Source organism: Ictalurus furcatus, chromosome 5 (genome assembly GCF_023375685.1).
Source record: "Ictalurus furcatus strain D&B chromosome 5, Billie_1.0, whole genome shotgun sequence".
NCBI classification, from domain to species: domain Eukaryota; kingdom Metazoa; phylum Chordata; class Actinopteri; order Siluriformes; family Ictaluridae; genus Ictalurus; species Ictalurus furcatus.
This window is the reverse complement of record NC_071259.1, coordinates 25,868,777-25,893,005: the sequence shown is the minus strand read 5'-3', so window position 1 is coordinate 25,893,005 and position 24,229 is coordinate 25,868,777. Positions and strand designations below refer to the sequence as shown.

General features: G+C 37.2%; 1 protein-coding gene across 2 annotated transcripts in view; it reads left to right on the top strand.

Moving 5' to 3' along the window:
* Window positions 1–564: 564 nt before the first annotated feature.
* The window catches only part of ajap1 (adherens junctions associated protein 1), a 61,997-nt gene continuing 38,332 nt past the window's right edge, over window positions 565–24,229 (top strand). For both annotated transcript variants that reach the window (XR_008385993.1, XM_053625422.1), the window contains exon 1: window positions 565–812. Coding sequence is in view for 1 of the 2 variants with exons in the window: in XM_053625422.1 (XP_053481397.1) it covers window positions 784–812 (29 nt within the window). In the remaining variant the exon portion in view is untranslated. The remainder of the gene's footprint in view (window positions 813–24,229) is intronic.

Below are 24,229 nucleotides of genomic sequence, written 5' to 3'. Positions count from 1 at the left end.
GCGCGCGCGCAGAGAGTGAGAGAGAGAGTGAGAGAGAGAGAGAGAGAGAGAGAAAGAGAAGAGAAAGCGAGCAGAGCGCGCTCGGGCTGTAACCACTGCGCAATTGCGCACACGCTAAGCGCTCTGTTTTCCCCTCAGCGCGCCTGAAGTGGCGCTCATCTCCCGTCGCCCCTCGCTTTCTCCACCGCGTCACATCACACCTTCCAGCCGCCTCCGCAAACATCGCTGAACTTCATCGACTACTATGTGCCAAAGCTGACGTGACGACTCGGTCGGACTCCGCGTCGCGGACGGGTTTTTCCTTTTCATCTAAATGCCCTCTCGCGCCTGATCTCGAGCTTCCTGTTAATGACAGACGAGCGCGCAGTCATAATAAAGTGCGCGGTCATTATGCGCGCCACTTGGCGTTTTCACTCTGCATCCAGCATGACGCTTCTACTGCTTCCTGACTTTTCTGTAGCACTGGAGTGTATAGTCATGTTTCATAAACTTCGGGCTAAAGAAGACAGCTTTTGAACAACGTCTGGGGCGCGAGCGCGCGTCTCCGACGCGCATCCTCACTTAGTGAAGAAAACAAGGAGGAAAAATCCAAAGCGAGCTTGTGTGTGTTTTTTTTGTGCGCTTCCGGAGATCTGGAGCTAGCTGATGCTGCTTGGCTGAAAATGTTAGCCTTAATGACATCTGGACGGAGATTCCTAACTTGAAGGTGTCACAAGAGCGTCGATATTTGAGGAGTCCATTGTAAATGGGAGCTGGGCTGAATCTGGATCGGTCTCGTGAAATATGTGGATAAAGTGGTATAGAGAACGCAGGTAATATAACATATATGTATATCCATTTTTTTTTGTGCACAAATATTTTTGATGTTTTAGAAAGCTTAAAAATATAGCATCCTGCTGTTCTGAGAAATGCACAGGAAGAAGAACAGGAGGAGGAGGTAGGGGGAAAACTATGCAATCAAACAGTTGCACCTGTCGTTTTAAATCAAATCCGTCGTTGTAGTTCACCTACATGATCTATTCCTATTGGTCGATCTGATCGATCACAAATCCCAGCTGTGATATTGGCAGGCTTATAAGGACACACATCGCAATTACGAAGCAAGCTTTCACGTTCACGCTCGCTGGGGGTCGCCACACAACCGCAAAGCGCGCGCGCTACACATCAGCGCTGGCAATTAGTTCGGCTACTTGCCACACACACACACACACACACACACACACGCGCGCGCACGCGCAGCACAATGCAATTAACTCTATGCCCGTACTGTCTTTTTAAAGATTATTATGTAATCTACTCGGTTCATCAAAAGACAGTGCTATGAAAATTACATTTTAATTATAGGGCTCAAGCTTTATGTGAGCTGCCGGTTGTAAAGGCATGCTTGAGTGAGGGAGGGTCAAACCCAATGAACGTACAAATTAATCAACCCTCAACTGTATGCGCGAGGTGTGTCTAATATACATATAGAGAGAGAAGTGGGCTGGTATACTAATACCACAGAAGTATCAGTTTCTTAGTCGTCTTAAATCTATTCTGTGTCACCAACTTGGTTTACCCAGAATATATTGTAACATATCTTGAGTTGCATGGGTATTTTGTATCTAATGATGTGCTCGAGGGACAGTAGAAGTGTTTGCTTTTCTTGTTATGGCATCTGAGATAGGAGAACACATTGTGGAAGTGTGTATTTTCTCAGCGCAAACATTATCAGCCCACGCTTGATTTCTGGCTGTGAATACCTGTCATGCAGCTCACAGACACGAGCTGTCAGTTAAATCGAGGAGCACAATCAATTGATTTCTAACACACACACACACACACACACACACACACACACACACACACACATATATATATATATATATATATATATATATATATATATATATATATATATACACATATATATATATATACACATATATATGTAACTTCAATGATGACTGGAAAAATCTTGATAGATGGTAGCAAGAGCCATATGAAGCTTATGAAACTTTAAAAAAGCTACAAAAAGCTGTTATTAAATATTTATTAAGAGGTAGCCTCTCTGTGGCATCCTCTATACACATTTTTATCTCACTGTAAGGGTAACCTTAACATCAAAATTATGTCCAATTAAATAGCATTTGGCCTCAAATGGTCAAACATCCAAATTAAAATAATAGAAATGGGTGTGGTCTGAAACAGGAACTGGTTTGTCAGTGACCTTGTATAGATCACGTCCTCATTTATGGGCAGGGTGAAAGGCCTTGCCATCAGCTGTAGATTTAATTAAGAACATGGTCTTGGGGTGTCTGTGGTCATTATGTCATTTTCAATATGGCTATGCTTTGCAGAATGAAAAAGGGGGAAAAAGTTAATCCTGGTGAGCACCGTGCTTTTGCTAGAGAGAGAATATGGTCTAGGGTTAGTAGCCTAAGCTACTGTATATGATGATATGATATTGTTATTGCTATGATATAATATATTATCTATTATATATTTCATTGTAGGGTGCCATGTATATTGCTTACAATATCAGTACAATATCATGAAACATTATTTACTTATTTATTTTCTTTACATTTTTTTTTGTTTTGGTTTATTTAGCCATATCTCTCACCTCTAGGCTCTCCATAGCCACATAATCATTACTCATCAGGAGAAGAAAGATGAATGGTCCTCAGTGGGTGTACAGAGATAAATAAATAAAATAAATTCTGTACCTCATTGATTCAGTCCTTAGAACATGCAGCACACCACATTGTCTCATAAAAAATGGGCTTTGATACAGCGGTCTGATGAGGACCTCGCTGTTAAAGCTCTGATCAGAGAGTTATTATTGCCTTGTAAAGTGAGCAGCAGAGTGTGAGAGAGGCTGCCTGCCTACGTTCTCCCACTAAATAATTTCGACCATTTAGATTTATGTAAGGTGTTTTTAGTACTAAATGTTACACAGTTAACATTAGTTCATTATGGCATAATGTGGGAAAGAGCGCTTCAAGTGTTATCACTGTCTGATGTAATGTGACAGTGTGCTTTTCACACTGACACAAATGAACACTGATATACATTGTAAAGGTTTTTTTTTTCTCCAATGGAAGACCTGAATTGGCAGTGAAAGACAGTCCAGGTGTGTTACATCCCACTAGACAACCTCTTCTCCTCCAATACAAGGCAGAGTGGAAGAAAACATGCTGTTCCTGCCAGCATTCATCTCTTTAAGGGCGCTACAAGCAAGATATATGCTTCTTCCAGAGTCTAAGTTTGATATGGACTTCCATATACTGTATGTAAGGAATAATACACGACAGGCCATGTTGTTACAGGGAAATAATGTACAGTGGGGGGGGGGGGGGGGGGGGGGTTACGGAGGGATACGGTCTGAATTGCACCAACACAAAGTATTATACCACAGTGATTTGCATTAGAAGGATTACAAATTTTACTTTATTAATGAAAGGCATATCATGTTTATTAACCATTTATAGTTCCATTTAATGTTATAGAGTCTGCACTTCTTTCACTTATGATATATAGCAACTACAAACAGGAATTTCTTCACCAGCCTCTTTTCTGACCTGGAGACTCCTATGGTGGAAAACTTATCGAGTGTTACTAAGCACTAACACTGGAGACTCCTTCCATAAATGTAAAATAAATGTTTACTAACAAAAAAAAATGTCTACTAACAGAAACCTTCAAAATATCAGTAAGTACAGGCATTTTCTTTGTTAAATAACAACACGTTTAAAAATTCACGTATTGTTATCCCTAGAATATGTGGAGCATCTGCCATACAAGTCCCTGTGAATGAGTTGTTACTATAGATAGAAGATAACATTTAGAACAAGTGAATTGATATAAACCTCTCACTTGAATTTCAGCTGGAACAATTGAAAGACCTGCTGTTAAAGAAAATTAATCAATGCCATCTAAACAATTAGATTCAAGAATTTAACACTGCTGTGTTTGCTGAATTTGGCATAGTGTCTAGACAGTTCTGCACTACTGAGACATATTTTGATGTTCATTTTATGTTTGCAGACTATTTGTGAAGCTTACAAAAGGCTTTTTAAAATAAATGTTTAATAAATGTATATAGAGTTCATTTAATAGCATTGCAGCAGCCACAGCATCTCATTAGCAGAAAACTAGCATCTCATATCGGCCACTCTGTAGACTTTTAATGCCAAATAATTCCTTTTATCTCTCTTTCATTCTCTGCTCATCTCTCTCTCGTAAAAAGTGATATATTTAGTGTGAGCTGATTTTGGGTACTTGTTGCTGGTATAGGGTAGATAGGCCGATAGTAGAGTAGGACAGATTTAGATTGCACACTCTCAGTTGAACATCATTGCATAACCAACACAGAGAGGTTCAGTAAGGCTGAAGAAGTGGTCTGTACAGAAGCAAGTGGAGCAGAGGACATAAATTCAAAAATATCATAATCTGATGAGTTTGAATGAATATAGTGAAGAATTCACAGAATATTATTACTGCTGAAAGTGTTCACCTTGAAAAATATGATACTATCTTATTGAATAGCACAGACTCGGTATCTCAGTAAAGAATAATTGATTTTTTTTACTCATTTAATTGTTTCTTTTTATTTGGTGAATTAAAACAAATATGTCTTAAAGGAAGTTTGGACCAGCTAACATTGTAGTAATTGACTCCCAGGATAAATTCTGAGGTTTCCTAACATTAGCATTTAATATGTTATGTGTGCAGCATTGCACCAGCATTTTGGCAGAATTTACATCCATGAATATATTTGGTCTCAAACTCAGCATGTAGTATGCAAATATGTTATACAATCTTTGGGAATCCTTAGTGTAAGCCAGGAATCATTAGTAACCAGTTTACTAGCCAGTCGACTTATAGTTCAGGTTTGCCAAGTTCAAGTATTTTCTAACAGAATTGGGCTATTTTTGACTTGCTTTGGGCTGCAGGCTGATCTATATCAATGTTCTGCAAATCAAGTATGTAACCTGGAGTCTTTTTTAAATGCAAACACTAAATGCATAATCACCTATGTATGTATATGGGCTGTGATTATATGCAAAAATCAATCAATCAATCAATCAAAAAAAAAAAAAAAACACATCCAGTGAACAGCAGTTTTGTGGGCAGAAATGGGAGAGTGCATGAGAATAGAGAATGGCCAAACTGGTTGGAGCTGACAGGAAGTCTACAGTAACTCAAATAACCACTCTTTACACCTGTGATGAGCGGAAAAGCATCCCAGAATGCACACATTGAGGTAGATGGGCTACAACAGCAGAAGACTGCATTGGGTTTAGTTTGGCAACCCTGCTAAAGGTATTTTTCATCATTCCACATAAATAGATATTGATTGATTGATTGAATGTGAGCTTTTGTTGCCTGAACCCACTTTCCCTTTACATGTCCTTTTCCACCATTTGTCCTTTAATGCACCTTAAATCTGAGGCAGTTACCAAAAAAAAATACCAGCAATAATCCTACATGGTTAAAGTTTTTCTAAATGTACTCCCAGTATGAAGCAACTCTGTCACCAGTAAAAGACTTGAGTAGACAACAGCCAAAAGATAGTATTTTTAAACATTTTGGTTGGTGTGTCCCTTTAATTCTTGTACTTGCATTCACCTACTACTGTTGTTCTTGTTTTCTGAACTCCCCTACTGTTAAATCATAACGTGTCATACAAGTTGCCTTGTGGAGCCATAAATGTAAAGACACGGGAACATTGTCCCGAGTGCGTCAGAAAGCAATGGTGTGGATGAGTCACAGTGACTGAGGGGTGCCCTCAGCCTTCCTGTATGAAGTCTTTAATAGGGCTGAGGGAGTCTACATATACCGATTCATGTTGGAGCTTTTGTTCAATCAATACTGCTTCTAAAAAGCCTCAGATTTATCTATCACACTGCTACTTCAACTTATCCTGGTGTCCTCCTGGGCTTGCTGTCCTCCTTACGCTCTCAACTCATGTGGAAAGGAAGTGAAAAAGTTTCCTAGCTGATTGTGAACGGTCTCTGTGGGCTTTTTCTTGTAGTCCAACAGGACCAGATATTTTAATTGCAGATATGATGCAAACCAGTGATCATTGTTTATTATTAGTGGGATCTGCTGGAGGCGAGTGAATTGGTGGTTTTTAATAGCTTTGCCATTCACTGAGTTTTCTACTCTGGCATTTGCGTGTGTGTGAGTGTGGGAGTATTTACTTCAGGAGATTTAAGGACAGTTGTGTGAGGGGATTTGTTACTGGGCCATTCAAGTGCCTGCGGCTGTTGCTTGTTTTTATCAGTAAATTTTACTCAGAAGGAACCAGGATGTCCCATCAGTTCTGATGCAGTATTCCTCTATTCACCCCTTATAACAGCTGATTCCAAGCCTGCAGGCCACTGCTGTACTCCGTATGCGCTTGTGTGTGTCTGTGTGTAGGCATGAGTGTATGAAGGCTTGTATATGTGTTCACATGTACATAAGTGTAAAAGAGGATATTTTACGTAACAACAAACAAACTAGTCCGATTTTTGGCTTATTTGGGAATTCACAAGATAGTGATTGTAATAAGGGTTTTCACAAGGGTTTGGCAAATCATTATTAATCAATGCATTCACCTAATTGCGGAAGTAGTTTTATGCTTTGACAGGTGCCTGGTTATTACTCTTGATGTGTTAATATGATGATGTACAGTGCATGTATATTGACTTAATAATTAATAAATAACAACAGGGTTTGTACTAATGCCTCATTTATAAAATTAGGTTTCCATAGTTTGATATGGCCAATATTTCTAAATAAACTGTTTTTAAAAAATGAAAAGATGAGGGGTTAAAAGATGAAATTTCACAGTTTGCTTTATCACATTGTGATATTGACTTGTATTGTCCGTAAAAACTAAAATATTTTCCTTAACAATATAATAACTCTTTCTTGTGTCTGAACAACTTATGACTTTTGACTATTAAAAAAAATAACCCTATAATATCTAGTCAAATTTAATTGAATGAAATTTGCTATTCACATATAAAACAGTGGGAAAATGCTTTAGATAATTTCACTTTAGACAAGATTTATTAAACCCTGCATATGTACATTATATCTCCCTCTGTTGCAGTATTTTAGTCAGCATTATGTTTGATGCTGTTTTATTTCACAATTACGTATGAGCAAGATCACAGGATGAGCTTTTTACTTTTGTTTAAGCTAACAAATTTTAGACATTCCAGTTGTTAAAGCTGTTAAATGTTATGAATGTTAAGTGTACCACAACTAACTTTTCAGGCTAAACACTTACTGTAGAAGTGTATTGTATTTCCTCATTGATAAACACTAACAATTGGGCCATTTGTGAGTCATTAACTCAATGTCAACTGGAGGTCTATTCAGAAATTAGAAATGCTAAATTAGTAATGCCAATTATTTCTTTCAGTCCTATTGAAGAGCATCAAATTTGTTACACAGTAATAAAACATCACATATATCTAGTAAGAAATAAAGTACTACAGCATCCTAGACAGGTTTAATAAAGCATATGATGCTTTAGAGATGTTGCATAAATAGTGAGTGGGACATCAGTTAAATAGCTGCCTGCTACATCGTGTCCTGTAATGACGAGACTATGAGTCATTGTAATAAAGCATGAATGGTAGTTGACAGGGTAAGGCTAGCTTCAAGTTAGCCTGTTGCTAATTACAATTTAGCCGTACACTAATAATATAATATAAGAAGGTAATTACTGGCTGTGTATGACAGTAAGACAGACTGTCAGTATTCCTATATGGGTATAATGGTTCAACGTATTTACAGATAAAAGAATAGAATTAGTGTTTGCCAATGAGAATAAACGTAGTCATCAGTGAATATCTGAATGGGTTCAATAGAGACCATGTGTATTAAGCTTAATCCAGACTACAGGGATGGTAATAAAGCAATTGGATGCTATTAAAGAAATAAACACTTCAGCATGTTCTGTAATAGGAAAATAATTCATTTTGGAGTGGTCACAACCCTCTGCTTTGCATTACTGGTTGTTTTCCTATTGTAAAATGCTTTTACTCCTCTTATGCCTTCATTCATAATGAACCACACATTGTACTTTTTACCCATTTATAGTAATGTTTAATGTTGTGTAAGTTAGTTCCTGTTATATGTTACTGTTATCAGTTCCTTTAGCAGCTATAAACAGTTGTTTTTTTTTCTCCCTCTATCTTGAGGTTAAATTGCAGCTTGTCATGTTACAGAGGAACTGGAAAGCTCAAACTACTCTGTCCTGAAGGCTTCCCATCTTTGTAAACTGTTGGAAAACTGTCAAAAGTGCTGTGACTGAAGTTTCTTTCCACAAATTAACAAATATCTCATTGTAGAAAGCTTCATCATATCAATGGTTATAAGTTTTTCTTTGTTAAATAACAACACATTTTTCTATGTTATTTTTAGCCTTAAATTATGTGGCACATCCACCTGACAAATCCCTGTGAATGAACTTTTATTATAGTAAGGATAATACATCGGAACAAGCACATTAATATAAACATGTGATATGAATTGCAGCACTATTGTTAGAGTTGCTGTTATAGAAAACGTATAGTAAATTAAAATTGTTATAGAATATTAATTCAGTGTTGTAGTATAAACTCGTATAAATAATGGTATCACAAAATAAAAAAATATATATATTTCCAGGTGCTGCGTGTCCTTCAAATTATTTGGCAAGATTTAAAAATGAAATGGTGGCGTGCTTTTTAAAGATCAGGCATATGAGTTAAAAATCAGACAAACACTTGCTAACATTCCTAGTGATGTGGAAACACTGACAAAACAGTGACATGCCAGAAAGTTAACTAGCAATTAAACATAAAATGTTGAGCAAAAATGAAGACATAGCCAGACTATTCAGACACTATTCAGACAAACTATTACAACAGGTGCAAACATTCACTGATGCTCAAGAAGGCAAGACACTACATTAAGAGCCAGGCGGATGTGAACTTTTGTACAGGATGATTGGTGTAAATTGTTCTTTTACCTACATTTTTGCTCAACAGTTTATGTTTACCGTGTCATACAAGGTGACCAGGTAATGTGGAGATTAGTCAGAAAAGCAATCAAGAGGCCAAGGGTAACTGTCAACATGATGCTCCCTGCATCATGCTTCACTATAATGCTACAATATGTGGAAAAGTCCAAGTGGATACATTGGCAAGCCTGTGTACCTCCACAAAGGATTTTCTACACACCTCACATTTGGCTCTGTGTGTTTTCTTTTATCTTATAACACCCAATTCGGCTCGTCAGTCAGTTCCCAGTTTAAACCAGTTGATTTACCAGCCGTGTTTGAGCAGTGAGAGACACTGAACTGTGTGATGTTCCACACTTTCAGGACTTAATCCGAGAGCCTTGAGCTAAAAAAATTAGGTTTAAAGTGATCCTGGTGGCTCTGCATGGCACACTGACTCGGTGAGTACCATATTCTTTTCCTCTAGCTGCCTGAACGCTGTTTGCTTTGTCACTTCGGATAAGAGCTTAAGCACACATGATCTTTTGTAATTCCAATAAAGCCATAATTGTACATTCAAACTCAGAGCAGCCAGGGGTAAATCTGGTGGCATCAACAAATTCAAACAATAGCTCTTGTAACAGCAGCCAGCATTCATTAGGAGCAATGCCTTAGTGTGTTGGCTATCAGAGACTAATAATGTTTAGCGGAAAAGGTAATATTTGGATGTAAGAAAATGCACTTTTGCAGCTCGTACAATATGGTGGAACATTTATTAAACATATTAAAGACCTCTTTGTGTGCAGAAGCAATTTCCAGCCTGGAAAATAGCACATTTTACTTACCACTGCAATTATGTTGCATGGCTGTTGTAGAAAGTGAGTATTAAAGGATGAACAAAGGAGCTTTTTTTGTATAAAATTAAACCCCAAAAAGTGTGCAATAGTAGACTGAATTCCACAACAATAATGCAAACATAATAAATACTGTATGTAGCAGATACTTTTAAAACTTTTACTTGCGTAGATATCTCATAGGTTATTTTTAATCTTTACTTCAGTCATTTTCCAGAAAGTAATTACTTTTTCTACACAAGTATATTATTGCCTACACTATACAGCTGATTATGGGAACATTTTATGCTTGTATTGTCTCTAATGCCAGAGTTCTGACAGTCAGGTTATCAGAAACTCCACACTATACAACAAAGTTCATACCTGTTCTTATGGCTTATGGTAAGTGGCTTTACATATGCAATGTCCACCTTTCTCTTTATGTCTTTACTGAGTCTTTAATCAGATCTGCGCTTAACTCCACCAACCTAATACACATAGCAAAAATAACTCAGTCCTTCCAGCTGCTGTTTAAGTATGCATTGATAACGCACAATAGCTTAGCTGTTAATGAAATTCACACAACTAATTTAGAGGATTACACTGAATTTTTTTTTTCTCGTAACTTAAGATATGATTACAGTGTTGTTCAATTGCTTGTTTAATTGCTTATGTATAGTCACAGGAATAATGATTTTTTCCCATGTATTTGATTATTTTATTGTGTTTATCATTTTGTTTACGATTGTTATACGAATGCTGGACTGATGACGTGAAATGCCCTGAATGTACAGTAGGGGGAGACGATGTGCTATTGAGAGACTGCGAGGGTAACAGTGAGTCGCGAAGAAAAGACTGCCATTACAAGGGCGGTGAATAACAGCACATCTCTGACCATCTCGTTACTGCAGCACCGCCAGTTGGACGGCGGGCGTGCTACACTTGCCCATGAAGGATAATAATGAATCGAGTGTAGTTAGGACCGACAAGCATAGGATGATAATAACAAACACTGAGGTTTGGGATATTTTGGGTAAATATAGAAGCAAAGTGCTAAAAGAATTCCAAAATGGCTGACAGATATCTCCGGGTGACTAACTGACAGCCCATCACCTGTCTCTTCTATTTGGATAAAAAAAAAAATGAAATAAAAAATTTCAAAACAATGAGGTTTTTCCATGAGGAGATTCTGTTTGACCTGAAAAGGGAGTATTTGGGACAAAAAGGCTTGTTTCTAACCTGAAAAAGGAGCATGTCACCCTTAAAAAGAGCTTTTCATAAATCCATAGCACTTTTGATCCAGATGGCTGACTAGATGAAATAGATCCATATTGCATATCTTGTTCATTGAGATTGTCAAGTGCAATCCACAGTTCTATGAAGGTGAAGCTCACAAACAGTATTAAAGGCACATAATTACTATTGATGGGATTTCTCTACTGACATCTGGCTTCATAAAATGCACATCATGAATGGTTACATCTCAGTGTTAACATCTCTTGAGTCTACTAGAAAACTAGGATTTCTCTCTCTCTCTCTCTCTCTCTCTCTCTCCCTCTCTCTCTCTCTTTCTCTGAGGAGCAGAAACAGAAAGAATCTTCAACATATTGGACCATTCTCAGCATTTTGTTCTCAGCCATTCATTGGCAATGAGTTGGTATTGCTTCAGGAAAGTTGCCCATATCCCAGTGACCAAACATGAGCAGTGCCAGGCAGCAGCTGCAGAGAATTGGTGTGTGTGTTTGTGTGTCAGCTGGAAAGAAAATGAGTCCAAAGTGCTGTCTAAAAGTCAGGACAGACTGTAGGGCTAAATGCAGTCAGTTATGCCCTGAGTCGTGGCTGGTGAATGCAAAATAAATGACAACCATGTGAAATGTTAGCCATGCACAGTTTAGCCCTCACTGCGCTTTTCAGTTTGATTTCATACCACACTCCATACCTAAATTTAAATGTCAGCTTCAGTGGATATACGCGACATAGCTTGGATAAAACCCATGAGATTAATTTAATGTGAGCTAATCGAGATAGTTTATAAATTCCATGTGTGGGAGTAGGTTTATGTTTTTATTCACAGATTAGAAGAGCTTGGTATGATTGTTATAGTTGTTGATGATTGGCATACCCATAATTGTGACTTATTTGTCTTTTCTGTTCATTTTGAAAATATAACCATAGCAGTATGTAACACTGCATATACAGAGTCTCTTGTAATTAATGAACCTGTAGGTCAGTTTTTCCTTTCAGATGAGTACAAAAATCAAAGAATATATTAAATGTACTACTGGGATACCCAAATTGGTTACTGAACAATAAGGAATGTAAAAAATGTACTATAGCAAATTAGATGAAAATAAATAATGCACTAATTTCCTAAATCTACAGCATATTTGAATTGGTGGCTACGTGAATCCAGTAATTATTACTTTTGTTCCATGTAGACAGAATCCTTTGACTGAGAAGAATGATTAATATATGATGATGCTACAATTTGATTATGTATTACCAGAAACGAATGGAAATTACACCACAGTGCTGTTAAATTCTCAACACTGATTGGCCAGAAGGTGTTGATCAATTTTCTAAAACAACAGCTCTGGCAGCAGTTCTGCTGCAAGACAAATTACAGGCTTATTACAGTATCACTATACAGTGTATTTATATAAAATGTTCATGATTGTGGAATTGATTAATTGGAACCTCTGTTGCAATATGAGTTCAAATAATTATGATTATTATGATGTGGAACATTTTGTGACTAATTGCACCATCATGGATGCATCTGTGAAAGATTTTAAGACTTTTATCTTAATAGGAATTGTCCATAATATGTATGCATGGTGGATATCACAGTTTATAATATAAATTATTAGCACATTCCTGATGTTTATTCTCGATCCTTTTCATAGAGCCAAAGCTCACAATGCAACATCCTCCTACACCCACCTCCCGCCTGCTATTCCTCCTTGCATAACGTTTCCTCAGCATTAAGATGCATTCTCCTTCATTCTCCTTCATCTTGCTCTATATTTTTTCTCCCCTGCTTATCTTTCCCTCTCCCTTTCTGTTAGTTCATTAATAATGTGGTTGCTCGCTCTCTCTCTCTCTCTCTCTCTTTCACTCTCTCTCTCTCACACACACACACACACACACACACACACACACACACACACTGTAGTGTAGGCCATGCAATGGGAGATTTGGTGCTTTAATCCATGCCCGTGTCTTTAATGTGATGCTGAGCAGTCGGATGGAAAATGGAGCCGGCGCTCTAAAGCTCCTTTCCTAATGTGTTGATCTCTCAGCAGCTCTGCGCCATTTAGTTCAGATGCTTGAGCACTGCTGACTCCGGTCTCACAAATCCTGATTATTCCGGGTCAGCTAGCCCTTCAAACACACACTCTTCTGCTCTTGCTGTTCCTCTGTACCTCTGTGATCACATTCTCTTCAGGCTTTACATAAAAAGTGGCTAGGTGTGTGTGTGCATGCGTGTGAGTTTGTTACATCACACATGCTGGCCTTCACTTTTTTGCAGTGATAGAAAGACATAGCAATATGAATTATATAGAAAACAGAGCAGTGCACAGTTGCCATGGTGATTCCCATGGCATGCTTTGTAAACTAGATCCTTCTCTTTTTCTCTTTTTTTATGCCCCCCGCCCTTTTTTTTCTTTCAAATGTGGGTTGGTTAAGCTGGCATGGCATGGGTATCTTTTCCTCCCTCCCACCCTTGTTATCTATCTGTGCTGCTCTCACGCCCGCGCTAAGTGCCTGCGGGTATGATATTCATTTGAACAGATTACAGTTGATGCCTCTGAGCTGTACTGAGTGTGTGTGTGTGTGTGTGTGTGTGTGTGTGTGTGTGTGTGTGAGAGAGAGAGAGAGAGAGAGAGAGAGAGAGAGAGAGACCATGTTCCCTGATTCACTTTCATACTTTAATTTTATGCAGGGGACTAGGCCTATTGTCCAACTGATCATGCTATATCTAATTTATTAACAGATGGAAGGGGAATGATTTGAGGAATACACCTGTGTTGAAGTGTTGAATTTAGCCTCTTTCAGAGCTTGTGTGTATTAATGTAACTGAATACAAATTCATTAGCCAGACTGAACAGATAATGTGTTGTAAATTGATACAAATATAGATATGAATAGAAGGAGCACTAAGAGGTGAGATTTTTTTTAGAAAGCATTCCAGAAAAGTTGATCTGGTTGAGAGTAGATCTATGCACTGGGATGCAACAGAAATGCCATGTGCTGGCATTTCTGCTGCTGTGCTCCTTTTAAGGGTTTTCCAGGGACAAAGCAAAACAAACAAACAAACAAACAAACAAACAAACAAAAAACAGTGACAGTTTAGCCCATGCCTACTTTGTGCATAAAACTGAGTACAGATACAGATATTGATATTAGCATATACATACTTTCTCCACACAGACACACACACGCATTTCAAGACATATGATTATATATGCACAGTACAAATAGTATGTACATTTATGTAACTACCTATATGTAATACAAATTTCTACACTATTAAACCTTAACCTCAGTAATCACAAAGAAATGGTTTTGTACATTCATTTTTAATGAATATATATGTATGTTTTAAGGGTGTCAAACAATGTCATAATCTGTGTCTGTAGCTGTTTAGTGCTCCAAACATTCGTATCTGTGCTCAGATTTAAATCCAAAGTAGGCATGTCCTAAAACTCTGGGGGAAAAATACAGAGGTAGAAATGCCAGCACTATCAGCATAACCTGTAACTTGTTACTAAGGATGAATGAATGAATATTGTACATTTATGTTAATGACTGTAGCCTTTGTTTGTCCTACAACTTCATATATGACTCCTTAGTTGCACCTGCATGAAAGGAAAACCTGCCACGATATACACTTCTAGTCTCAAGTAGATGTGGCAAGCTTTCTGAAAAAAAAGAAGAAAAAGAATAGTGCTCCCCAATTCATATCTGTAAACCCCAAGTGCAAAAATACATGCGTTGCAAGCTGATTGGCATCTTTAGATTTTCCTTAGTGTGTGTATGGGTGTGCGAGTATGTGTGTGAGTGTGCCCTGCGATTGGTTAGCACCCCATCCAGGGTGTCCCTTGCCTTGATCCCAGAGTCCCCTGGGATAGGCTTCAGGCTTCCCGTGACCATGTGTAGTATAAGTGATATAGAAAATTGATGAATGGATACTGATATTTTCAAATACAAATATACACCTTTAATGTGTATACTTCATATCTGACAACTTTATTTTTTGGGTTTCAGCTCTGGTACAGACACTGTACATTATAATTTCATTAGATAGCTGTGTCACATCATCTGGTTGCCACTTTGCATATGGAACCTGTATAATTAATACCTAATCTGTGCCATCTTAAGTGCCAGTCAATTATTTATAACTTGTGCTAGATTCACTAAACAAATGCTATCTTCTTGAGAGGCATACGGTTTTGTATGGGGGTGAGATGTTGGGGTGGGGGGGGGGGGGGTTGTTCTGTTTTCTAGTAGTTCATAGAGCTTGTAATCTTACAGAAATATGCTGTGCAGAGACTCGCACATTGTGGGACGTGAAAACAAACTTTGATGCCTAACACAGCAATATGTCTACTTAAAATCCGAGTGGAGAAAAAGAGAGAGGGAGAGGGAATGACATGCCAAGACAGGCACGCTGGAAGCCATCAGTGTGTCCTCTGTTTCAGATGAACAGCTGCTATGGTTGCCATTTGATGAAGCAGTCGTGGTGTCAGGGAAAGGAAAGAAACTGATGATAACATCTTTCTTTCACTTACTGCTCCTGCATCTGAAGAGTAGGAGCTATATTGCACGGAGTGCATGTAATCACTAACTAACCGTTGAAAGAGAAGAAAAGTGGATGTGGGATTTAGGGAGCAAGAGAAATACAATGAGAGAGAAAGAGAGAGACATTGTCATACAGGGGCGAATTACATATCATATTCACAAGCTAGGTGTAACGCTACAGAGTGGCATTGCCTTTTGTGTTCACCAGCATTCGCTTTAAATATCGGAGTAGCCATTACTCAACATAACAATTCATGTTTAATAGAATAGCTCTGTGTGTGTGTGTGTGTGTGTGTGAAATAGTACTTTATGCAAAAATATATTTTTACAGTAGTAGGCTACCACAGAGCTGATATTCAGTGGCATTCTTTTCCATTCATTCCAAGACTCTGAAATTATATGACATAAGCAGTAGAAACTTATAATTCAAAGGTCTTAATATGTTTTTCCTGGTGGGGAAAGCACTTCATGTAAGTCACTCACATCAGATTTTTTAAAAGACTTTTTAAGGCTCTCTGTCCAGAGTAATCATACCTTGATGTAACAATGAAATCATCATTTTATTAGTCACATAATCAATAGTCAACTTTGTAAAACATGTAACTCATCCATCCACCCATCCATCCTCCATACCGCTTATCCTACACAGGGTTGCAGGGGGCATGGAGCTTATCCCAGGGAACTCGGGGCACAAGGCAGGAGACACCCTGGATGGGGTGCCAAGCCATCGCAGCACACAATCACACACACATTCACACAATATGGATAATTTGGAAATGCCAATCAGCCTACAATGCATGTCTTTGGACTGGGGGAGGAAACCGGAGTACTCAGAGGAAACCCCTGGGGCACAGGGTGAACATGCAAACACTGTGTACACAGGGCAGAGGCAGGATTCGAACCCCCAACACAAAAGCGTATTAGTTGAGTTCTTAGTGAAGAAGTGGGTTTCCAGTCTTCATTTGAAGACAGCCAGTGACTGATAGGGAAGTTGATTCCACCATCAGAAACCAGTGCATGTGATTGAATCTCTCAAATTCTCTCCTATTCTTATCTAAGAATTCTGATCTACAATACAGTCATCATATTCATTAGGATATCAATGGCAAAAACTGATCCTTATGTACCAGTGTTTGACTGATATGTTTAATAACACCAAGTGTTATTGTTTCTGTGGTTATCACAGCTTGCTCTCTCGCTAATAAAATTAGTAGGACTCGCTGATATATTTTTGTTTGTAACTTCCCTAATTTACTTTATTTGCAACAAATCCACCAATTCCATCTTTTGAATTTGTTTGGCTACCTCATGATATCAGGTTTGCATACAAGTGTACACTTTGCATAGTTACTGTTTGAAAGTAGAGTGATTTTAAACATTACTATACTTTCATAAATTTAAAGTGCTTGGCCACATTTTTAACGTAACCCATCTTGTTGGTTCTATATGTCAGCAACCCATTCCATTTCACCATGTTACTATGAGAAATTGCACAGGCTTTGGGATGACGTTGGAACCCTGAATATGAGAAGAATTTGTCTTTTACTACACCTTTTCAAACAGGCTTTCACATGCATGTAGGTTATCCACAGAATGACACACACACAGCTATATATATATATATATATATACACATGCACACGTGTGTGCCTTTCCAGTCTGGTCCTGGTGGGACTTATTGATGTAATTACTGTAAGATGGCTGGGCTTTCCCTCTGACGGTCTTCCCCAGGGCTGAGAACAAATCCTGCTTTCCATTAAGACGACCAAGAAGCTTGAGTGTCTGTGTTAGTGAATTGTCAGGACAAAAATGCCCTGACTATGTAGGAAAACAAAACAAACAAGCAAGCAAATAAAATAGGGATAACCTACATTGTTCTTATCTCGCTTATCTTGCCTAATTTTTTTTTCTTAAATGTTAGGTTCTTGTTTTTGCAAACCTGTAAGGATAAAACACATCTGTTTGAAGTTACTGAGGTAAAGGTTAGGATTAGATTTACATTCCAGTGATGTGAATGAATATGTATGCATTATTTGGACTGAACAAATACAACCATGATAGAAAATGTGTATTACATATAGATAGTTACATACATATACATACTATTTGTACTTTGCATATATAATCCCATGTCTTGAAATGTGTGTGTGTGTGTGTGTGTGTGTGTGTGTGTGTATAAAAGTATGTGTATGCTATCAGCAAAGCATGCACTCATATCTTATCAGTGTTTGCTGTCAGAGATCTTCCCCGTAGGCTTTCATTATACATAAAACAAACACACATCAGCCTTGTTGTCCTTTGTGATTCACAGGTTCAATGATATGAGACCTACAGGTCACTGCACTGTACCCATAATTGACGAATTCTAGTCTCCCACTAGACACAGTGACCTAGAAGGTCTCACCTAGACTTCCTCACAGTCATAACTACAGAACGTTTCTAACCTGATCCACTGATGTACTGTATGCTGTAAGTGTTATGGTGACTGTCATTACACAATTGCTATAATACAAAGAACTGAGAGCAATTATTGATTATAACAAGGACAAATGTATAAATTAATGTTTTTTTTATTATCCTTTCTGCTTGATCAAATGTATCATTACTATTAGCCATTATCTATTATCCTGTACCAATCAGCCATTACCTATATTTATTATGCGGTCAAGCCTATTTATTAATTTAGTTACTTTATTCTTTATTTTCAAATTACACTTGGCAGAAAGAACATCGATCATATAGAACAACGGTGGAGTTTCATTTTTTGTGATTTCTTAACATTGTATGCAAATATAATCAGTCTGAATTGACTCTCAGATTGAAGTTGATTTTTACCTATCTATAATTATCTCAGTGATCAAGTTTGGCCCTTTTAATAAGGTACCAGTGTTACATCAATATGAGGTCAGTATATGAAGTGTTACATCAATATTAGGTCAGATACCTAGAACTCTCATGGGACTAGAACATCCTTGTTTTAGTTATTTACTCAATCTTTAAGTCAAATCAAAAGGGTTGTATTAACATTTCTCCTTGTAAATTGTATACTATTTCATAATACAGTGGCACGGTCTAAGTTCTACATAAAGTGTCAATACACAACATTGTCAAATTAGTCTGTAAACTGTAGTCTCTACAATAAGTATAAGTGTATAGTACGTCATTTGGGACACGACTTTAGTATTTACTCTCCGAAGTGTGTTTTCGGAGCAGAAGTAACGTGGGAAGTAAATGTACCCCGTGCTGCATGCAGGCCAACTAATCGATAATGAGATTCGTTGACAACGGTTTTCGTAATCGATTAATATCGATTTTATCTATTAGTTGTTGCAGCTCTAGTCTTGTTTAGGATCTTGATTTTTATTACATAGCAGAAAGATTTGTAATCATGAATAGGATGGGGATATAGAGTTTCAGAAATGAGAACTTGTAAAATAAAATGTTTTATAAGGACAGGGTCATTAGTAATAAAACATTATGCACTATGTGGAAAAATGTCAAACTGTTTTATTGTCAGTTTCTGTATGGTATTGACATAATTGTAATGCCTAGGTTGAAACGTAGCCCAACTTTTCAGTTATCAAGTATAAAAGATGCATATTTCTATTCAATTATTTGTAGTTATATTAATTCTCATATTTTGGCTGATTCTTGCATGAGTGTGTGTGCATCAGTTTCATATGGGCGAAATCAATACATTTAAAAAAAAAAAAAACAGTTCAAAACTACTCTTGCAAATATCATTTATTTTAAAATAAATGATTGTAAATGTAATATAGGTGTACCTTACTCCTTGATTACATTCTAGCTCTTAGTACTTGGCTGAGAATCATTAATTTTATTTTCACACTAATAGTTATACTGTAATAGTTGTACGGTGGTCTCACATCTCAAGGGTTGGGGGTTCGATTCTTGCCACGGCCCTGTGTGTGCTGAGTTTGCGTGTTCTCCCTGTGCTGTGGGGGTTTCCTCCAGGTACTCCGGTTTCCTCCCCCAGTCCAAAGCTATGCATGGTAGGCTGATTGGCATGTCCAAAGTGTCCGTAGTGTATGAATGGGTGTGGGAGTGTATATGTGAGTGTGCCCTGCGATGGATTGGCACCCCGTCCAGGGTGTACACTGCCTTATGCCTCATGAGCTTGAGTGGTTTGCTTTATCTAAAACGTCTAAAACATTTCAACATCATGATCATGGTCATGGATCATTATTAAAAATAACAAACCTTGCGCTCTTTACAAACATCTCCTTTATTAATAATTTATTGTTATATTGCATATATTAAAATGCTTGATTTTGCTGTGGCTTTTTTCAAAATTTGCGATGTAATTTGCAGAATTTTTTGTGATTTTTTTTGCGGAAAACTATTTGAATTGGTGAAATTGCAATTGCACGTAATTGTTTTGCACGGTCTTTCACAGTGATGTTTGTTGGTAAATGAGACCTTTTAGCTGTACTAATGTGGATGCATGTGAATCTAAGAGGGCTTTGGCTGAATGCACGTTGTGATGATGCGTCTTGGACCAAATCTGTGGAAAATCTGCTGTAATTTTGAAAAATTGCAAGCTCCTCTGAATATTGCACAGTTTGCTTGTTTTCATGTTAATTTCTACAATTGCAAAATTGCTAAATCCTGGAGGGCGTGACATTTATATGAAATGGTTTCTGCAATATATGCTGCTAGTATACTTCAGCACTAGGGATGAGTACTGAAACCCGGTATTAAACTGGTCCCTGTGCTAAATTATGAAAGACCGTAGTATCGATAAGTTTATCGGTTTTGCTTTCAATACTGGAGAAATTAAATAAATGTATTTCCTATTTATTTATTTATTATTATTTATTATAAATGTTATCTTGCACATTTTATCTCACCAACCATTTATAATTTGCGATAATATTAAGACATTCATCTGCATTTTCATTACTCGCAATCCAGAAGTGAGATCTCTCGTGCGCGGAGGCCGTCTGTCACACGCAACACGAAAGCTCCCAATTAATACACAGAGTAACAATGGTGAAGAGAACCATACCTTCAAAAGTGTTGTTACACTTCACAATACTTGATGCAGACAACGCTCGTTGCCACAAATGCAACAAGATTTTTGCTTGTAAGGGCAGAAACACAAGCAAGCTGTCAAAGCATCTTTCAAAAGTGCATTATGTGCAGACAGAGAAATGCAAAGTTTTTGACTGGCTAGCTAGCTCATGTCTGTTTGCCCCATCTATGTCAGTTTTGTATGCTAGCAGCCTTACCAAATAACGATGACATATAATCATCGCATAATCGAGGTCTCTCGCGGCATCGAAACAATGTTCATGTCTGAGATTGATCCAACATCTTTTTGCTCATTAAAGTCATGTTGAATCAATGCTGTTCACGTCATTTAAAATAAATGTAAAATCACAATAATTGCTTTGCTTACCTTACGTTGAAATGATGTTGATTTCATTTGGGTGAAACACATTACGCATTCAACATATTTTCTACTTGTTTTTAAAATCCCAAATAAAGAAATAAATCAGTATGTAAACATTTGGGCTATTAAATGCACATCACTTTCAGTTACTTTACAAATAGCCTATATATAACTCTTTAGAGTATTTTTAAAAATGCCTTCAAACTGGTGCATTTACAAATAGATGTATAATAATAATCTTATTTTAAAAAAATAAAGCAATGTTAATTCTCTTCTCAATTGTTTTATTTTCATAAAAAACAAAAACAAACAAAAAACACACACACACAAAAAAAACACCACACAAAGTACCAATAAGAATACCGTTAAAGTACCGGATCATTACGCAGTATCGGTAAGAGTAGTAATACCGTTAAAACCTTAATAATACCCATCCCTAATCAGCACACATTATTTGTACATACTACTTTCTGTGGATCAGTACTAAAATCTAAAAGTCTAAAAGAGAAAGACATTAAAAAGAAAACTACCCAGACTTGATGTACATTTAACAAACCTGGCATTTATACCCTATTCTGAATTTTATTAAACACACATCCTCCGATTAGAAATTACAGTCCCCGGCAGTAGCTTGTACATGTTTGCATCCATCTCTGCTCAGCTCATCGTATTAATACCAAGCAGACGACAGACTGCTTTTAAATATTAAATATTAACGATTCATGTAAAACATCTCTTATGCAAACATGTCTTATGTAAAGTAGTGGACTCATCCTGATAATAATTACCCACTTTAGGATAAAACGACACAGGTAAGATATAGGAACTGAGCGGAAACATGGAGAGTGAAGCAGGTTATGGAGCAGTTCTTACAGATTGAACTGAAATGGAATTACATTCCCTGCATGATCTATCAGCTCTCAGATGAGCAGTTGACTCAGGGTCATACCCCACTTCACTTACCTTAAATCTCACAGCTACTTTTTTTTAAATGAGTAGATGAGTCAATACAGTGACAGATAGATAGATAGATAGATAGATAGATAGACAGACAGACAGATACATACATACATACATACATACATACATAACTATATAAATAGAAAGAGAGACAGTCTAAAACTTTCTATTGTAAGAAAGGTTGATAAAATTTTCAATTAAAATATCACACATTATTATAATTAATAACATAAATGATGCCCCAGTCCAGTGGAAATAAATATTCCAGGCTGAGATAATCTTCTTAATTCCAAGAAATAATGATTTATCTAATATCTGAATTAATTTTATTTGCTGAAATGTAGTGTCAATTTGCTAAAACTAAAGCTTCTTTGATGAGAGAAACACAACATTAACAAATACACAAAATGTAATAATAGAAAAAAGCAAGTATTCAATTATAAAGGTTAAATAAGGATACAGAATGGACAGGAAAGGCAAATGATAGATGGGATATTCAAGGTTTGAGGAGATAAAAGGGAGATGCTGCGCCCATAAAAAGACAAATGACAAAAAAAAAAAAAAATACAGCCCCTTTTTTAAAATTGCCAACCTTTTTTCCATTTCCAGGATTCATGCCATTATGTGAATTAATTTAATATGTCTGATATAACTATAATTTTCAGAAATGTAAGTGAATAATAGACTTAGTATAATAGACTTTCCTTATGCTATTATATTGGTAGGCTGCTTGGTTTATATGTCATGCTCACAGTGCTTGCTCAATATTTACAACTCGTCTGCATACCTTATATGCATCTGGGAGATTAAAAAGCGGCATCTTATAGATGGCATGTCTGAGCCTAAGCATCCCTTCCGGACAGGTTTCAATATCAACTGTTAAAATGGTTTAGTGTTAATTATTGTGGGACATATTTGTTACTGTGCAGCAGTATAAAACTGTTAAACACACAGTCATGCACTGTTTGGAAAGTCCTCTAGAAGGATGTCCTGGGTGCTATTCTAATTCCCACCTCTAAATGGATTATTCATTTAGGACAATGTTCAAAACATGTAGATCATGAACTTGATACATGGTATGTTCATCAGTTTCACACAAAACATTACAACTCCCTGTGCAGTTCAGGCATGGACATAACACATTTATAAAATTCCCTTACAGATAACGTGGTGCATGGTATAGGGTGATATAAGTCTGCAAAATTCAAGAATATCAACATATATCAAAGAAGAATTTATGAATTTATGCTTTATGATTGGTGTGCCAAGCAAGCAAGCCCTTTTATGATGCTGATGGCTGAGTCATGAACAGTGCATGTAAGACAAAAAGGCAACGAAACCTTTGGCAGCACCTGATAATCATACGGGTGAAACTGCAGGGGGCTTACTTCTGAGGGGCTGGAGCACTGGATGAGCTTCTTGATTGAGTGAGCTTGATCTTGGTGTGGCAGATGGCTAGAACATCAAATGGATCTGTTGAGCAAAGGGGCACTGGGGCACCCTTTGTAGACCCTGGTGATCACAAGGGTGAAAACTCCAGGAGGAAACTTCTGAGAAGCTATAACAGGGGGTGAGATCATTCAAAATTATTTTTGAATTGTTGAAGTAGCATGCAACAGAGCAATAAAGACCACAGAGCTATTGGTTTGGACCAATAAAATGGAACTTCTATTGAGCTGTAAAACAGATGGGCTACTTGAAGAAGGTTTCAAGTAGATCTCTTTAAATATCTAGAACATTTAAACATCCAAATGACACTTGAATTCTTTGGTTTATTTTCTTATCTGTCTTAAGGGAGCCTTAAGACTGATGGGTTACTCTAAGAAAAGGTTTCAAGTAGACCTCTTCAGGAGCACAGTTAACTATCAAACGGACATTTAACTGAAAACCCATTTTTTCCAAGAATTACCTAAATGACATTAATGTTTTCAGATGCTGGAAAACCTGCCATTTTTTCCCCCTTCTAGTGCGTGAGAGTTGCTAATTCCTTTAGCCTTTGACCATTTCTGAAGGACAGTCTACAGATACATCTTGATGAATTAGCTACATCACTGATCAGTACATTTGTCTACATTTAGAGTGACTCAGGCTTCCTCAAATATACAGTCACAGCTACAGAGGCAGGAGTTGTTAGTGGATATTGTGAATGCTTTTGAAATAAATCAACTCTGAGCCATGGTGCCAAACCTCCAATTTTACTGTTAGGCTATATTATAGATCCAGTCATTAAAATGATCATAGCAGCTG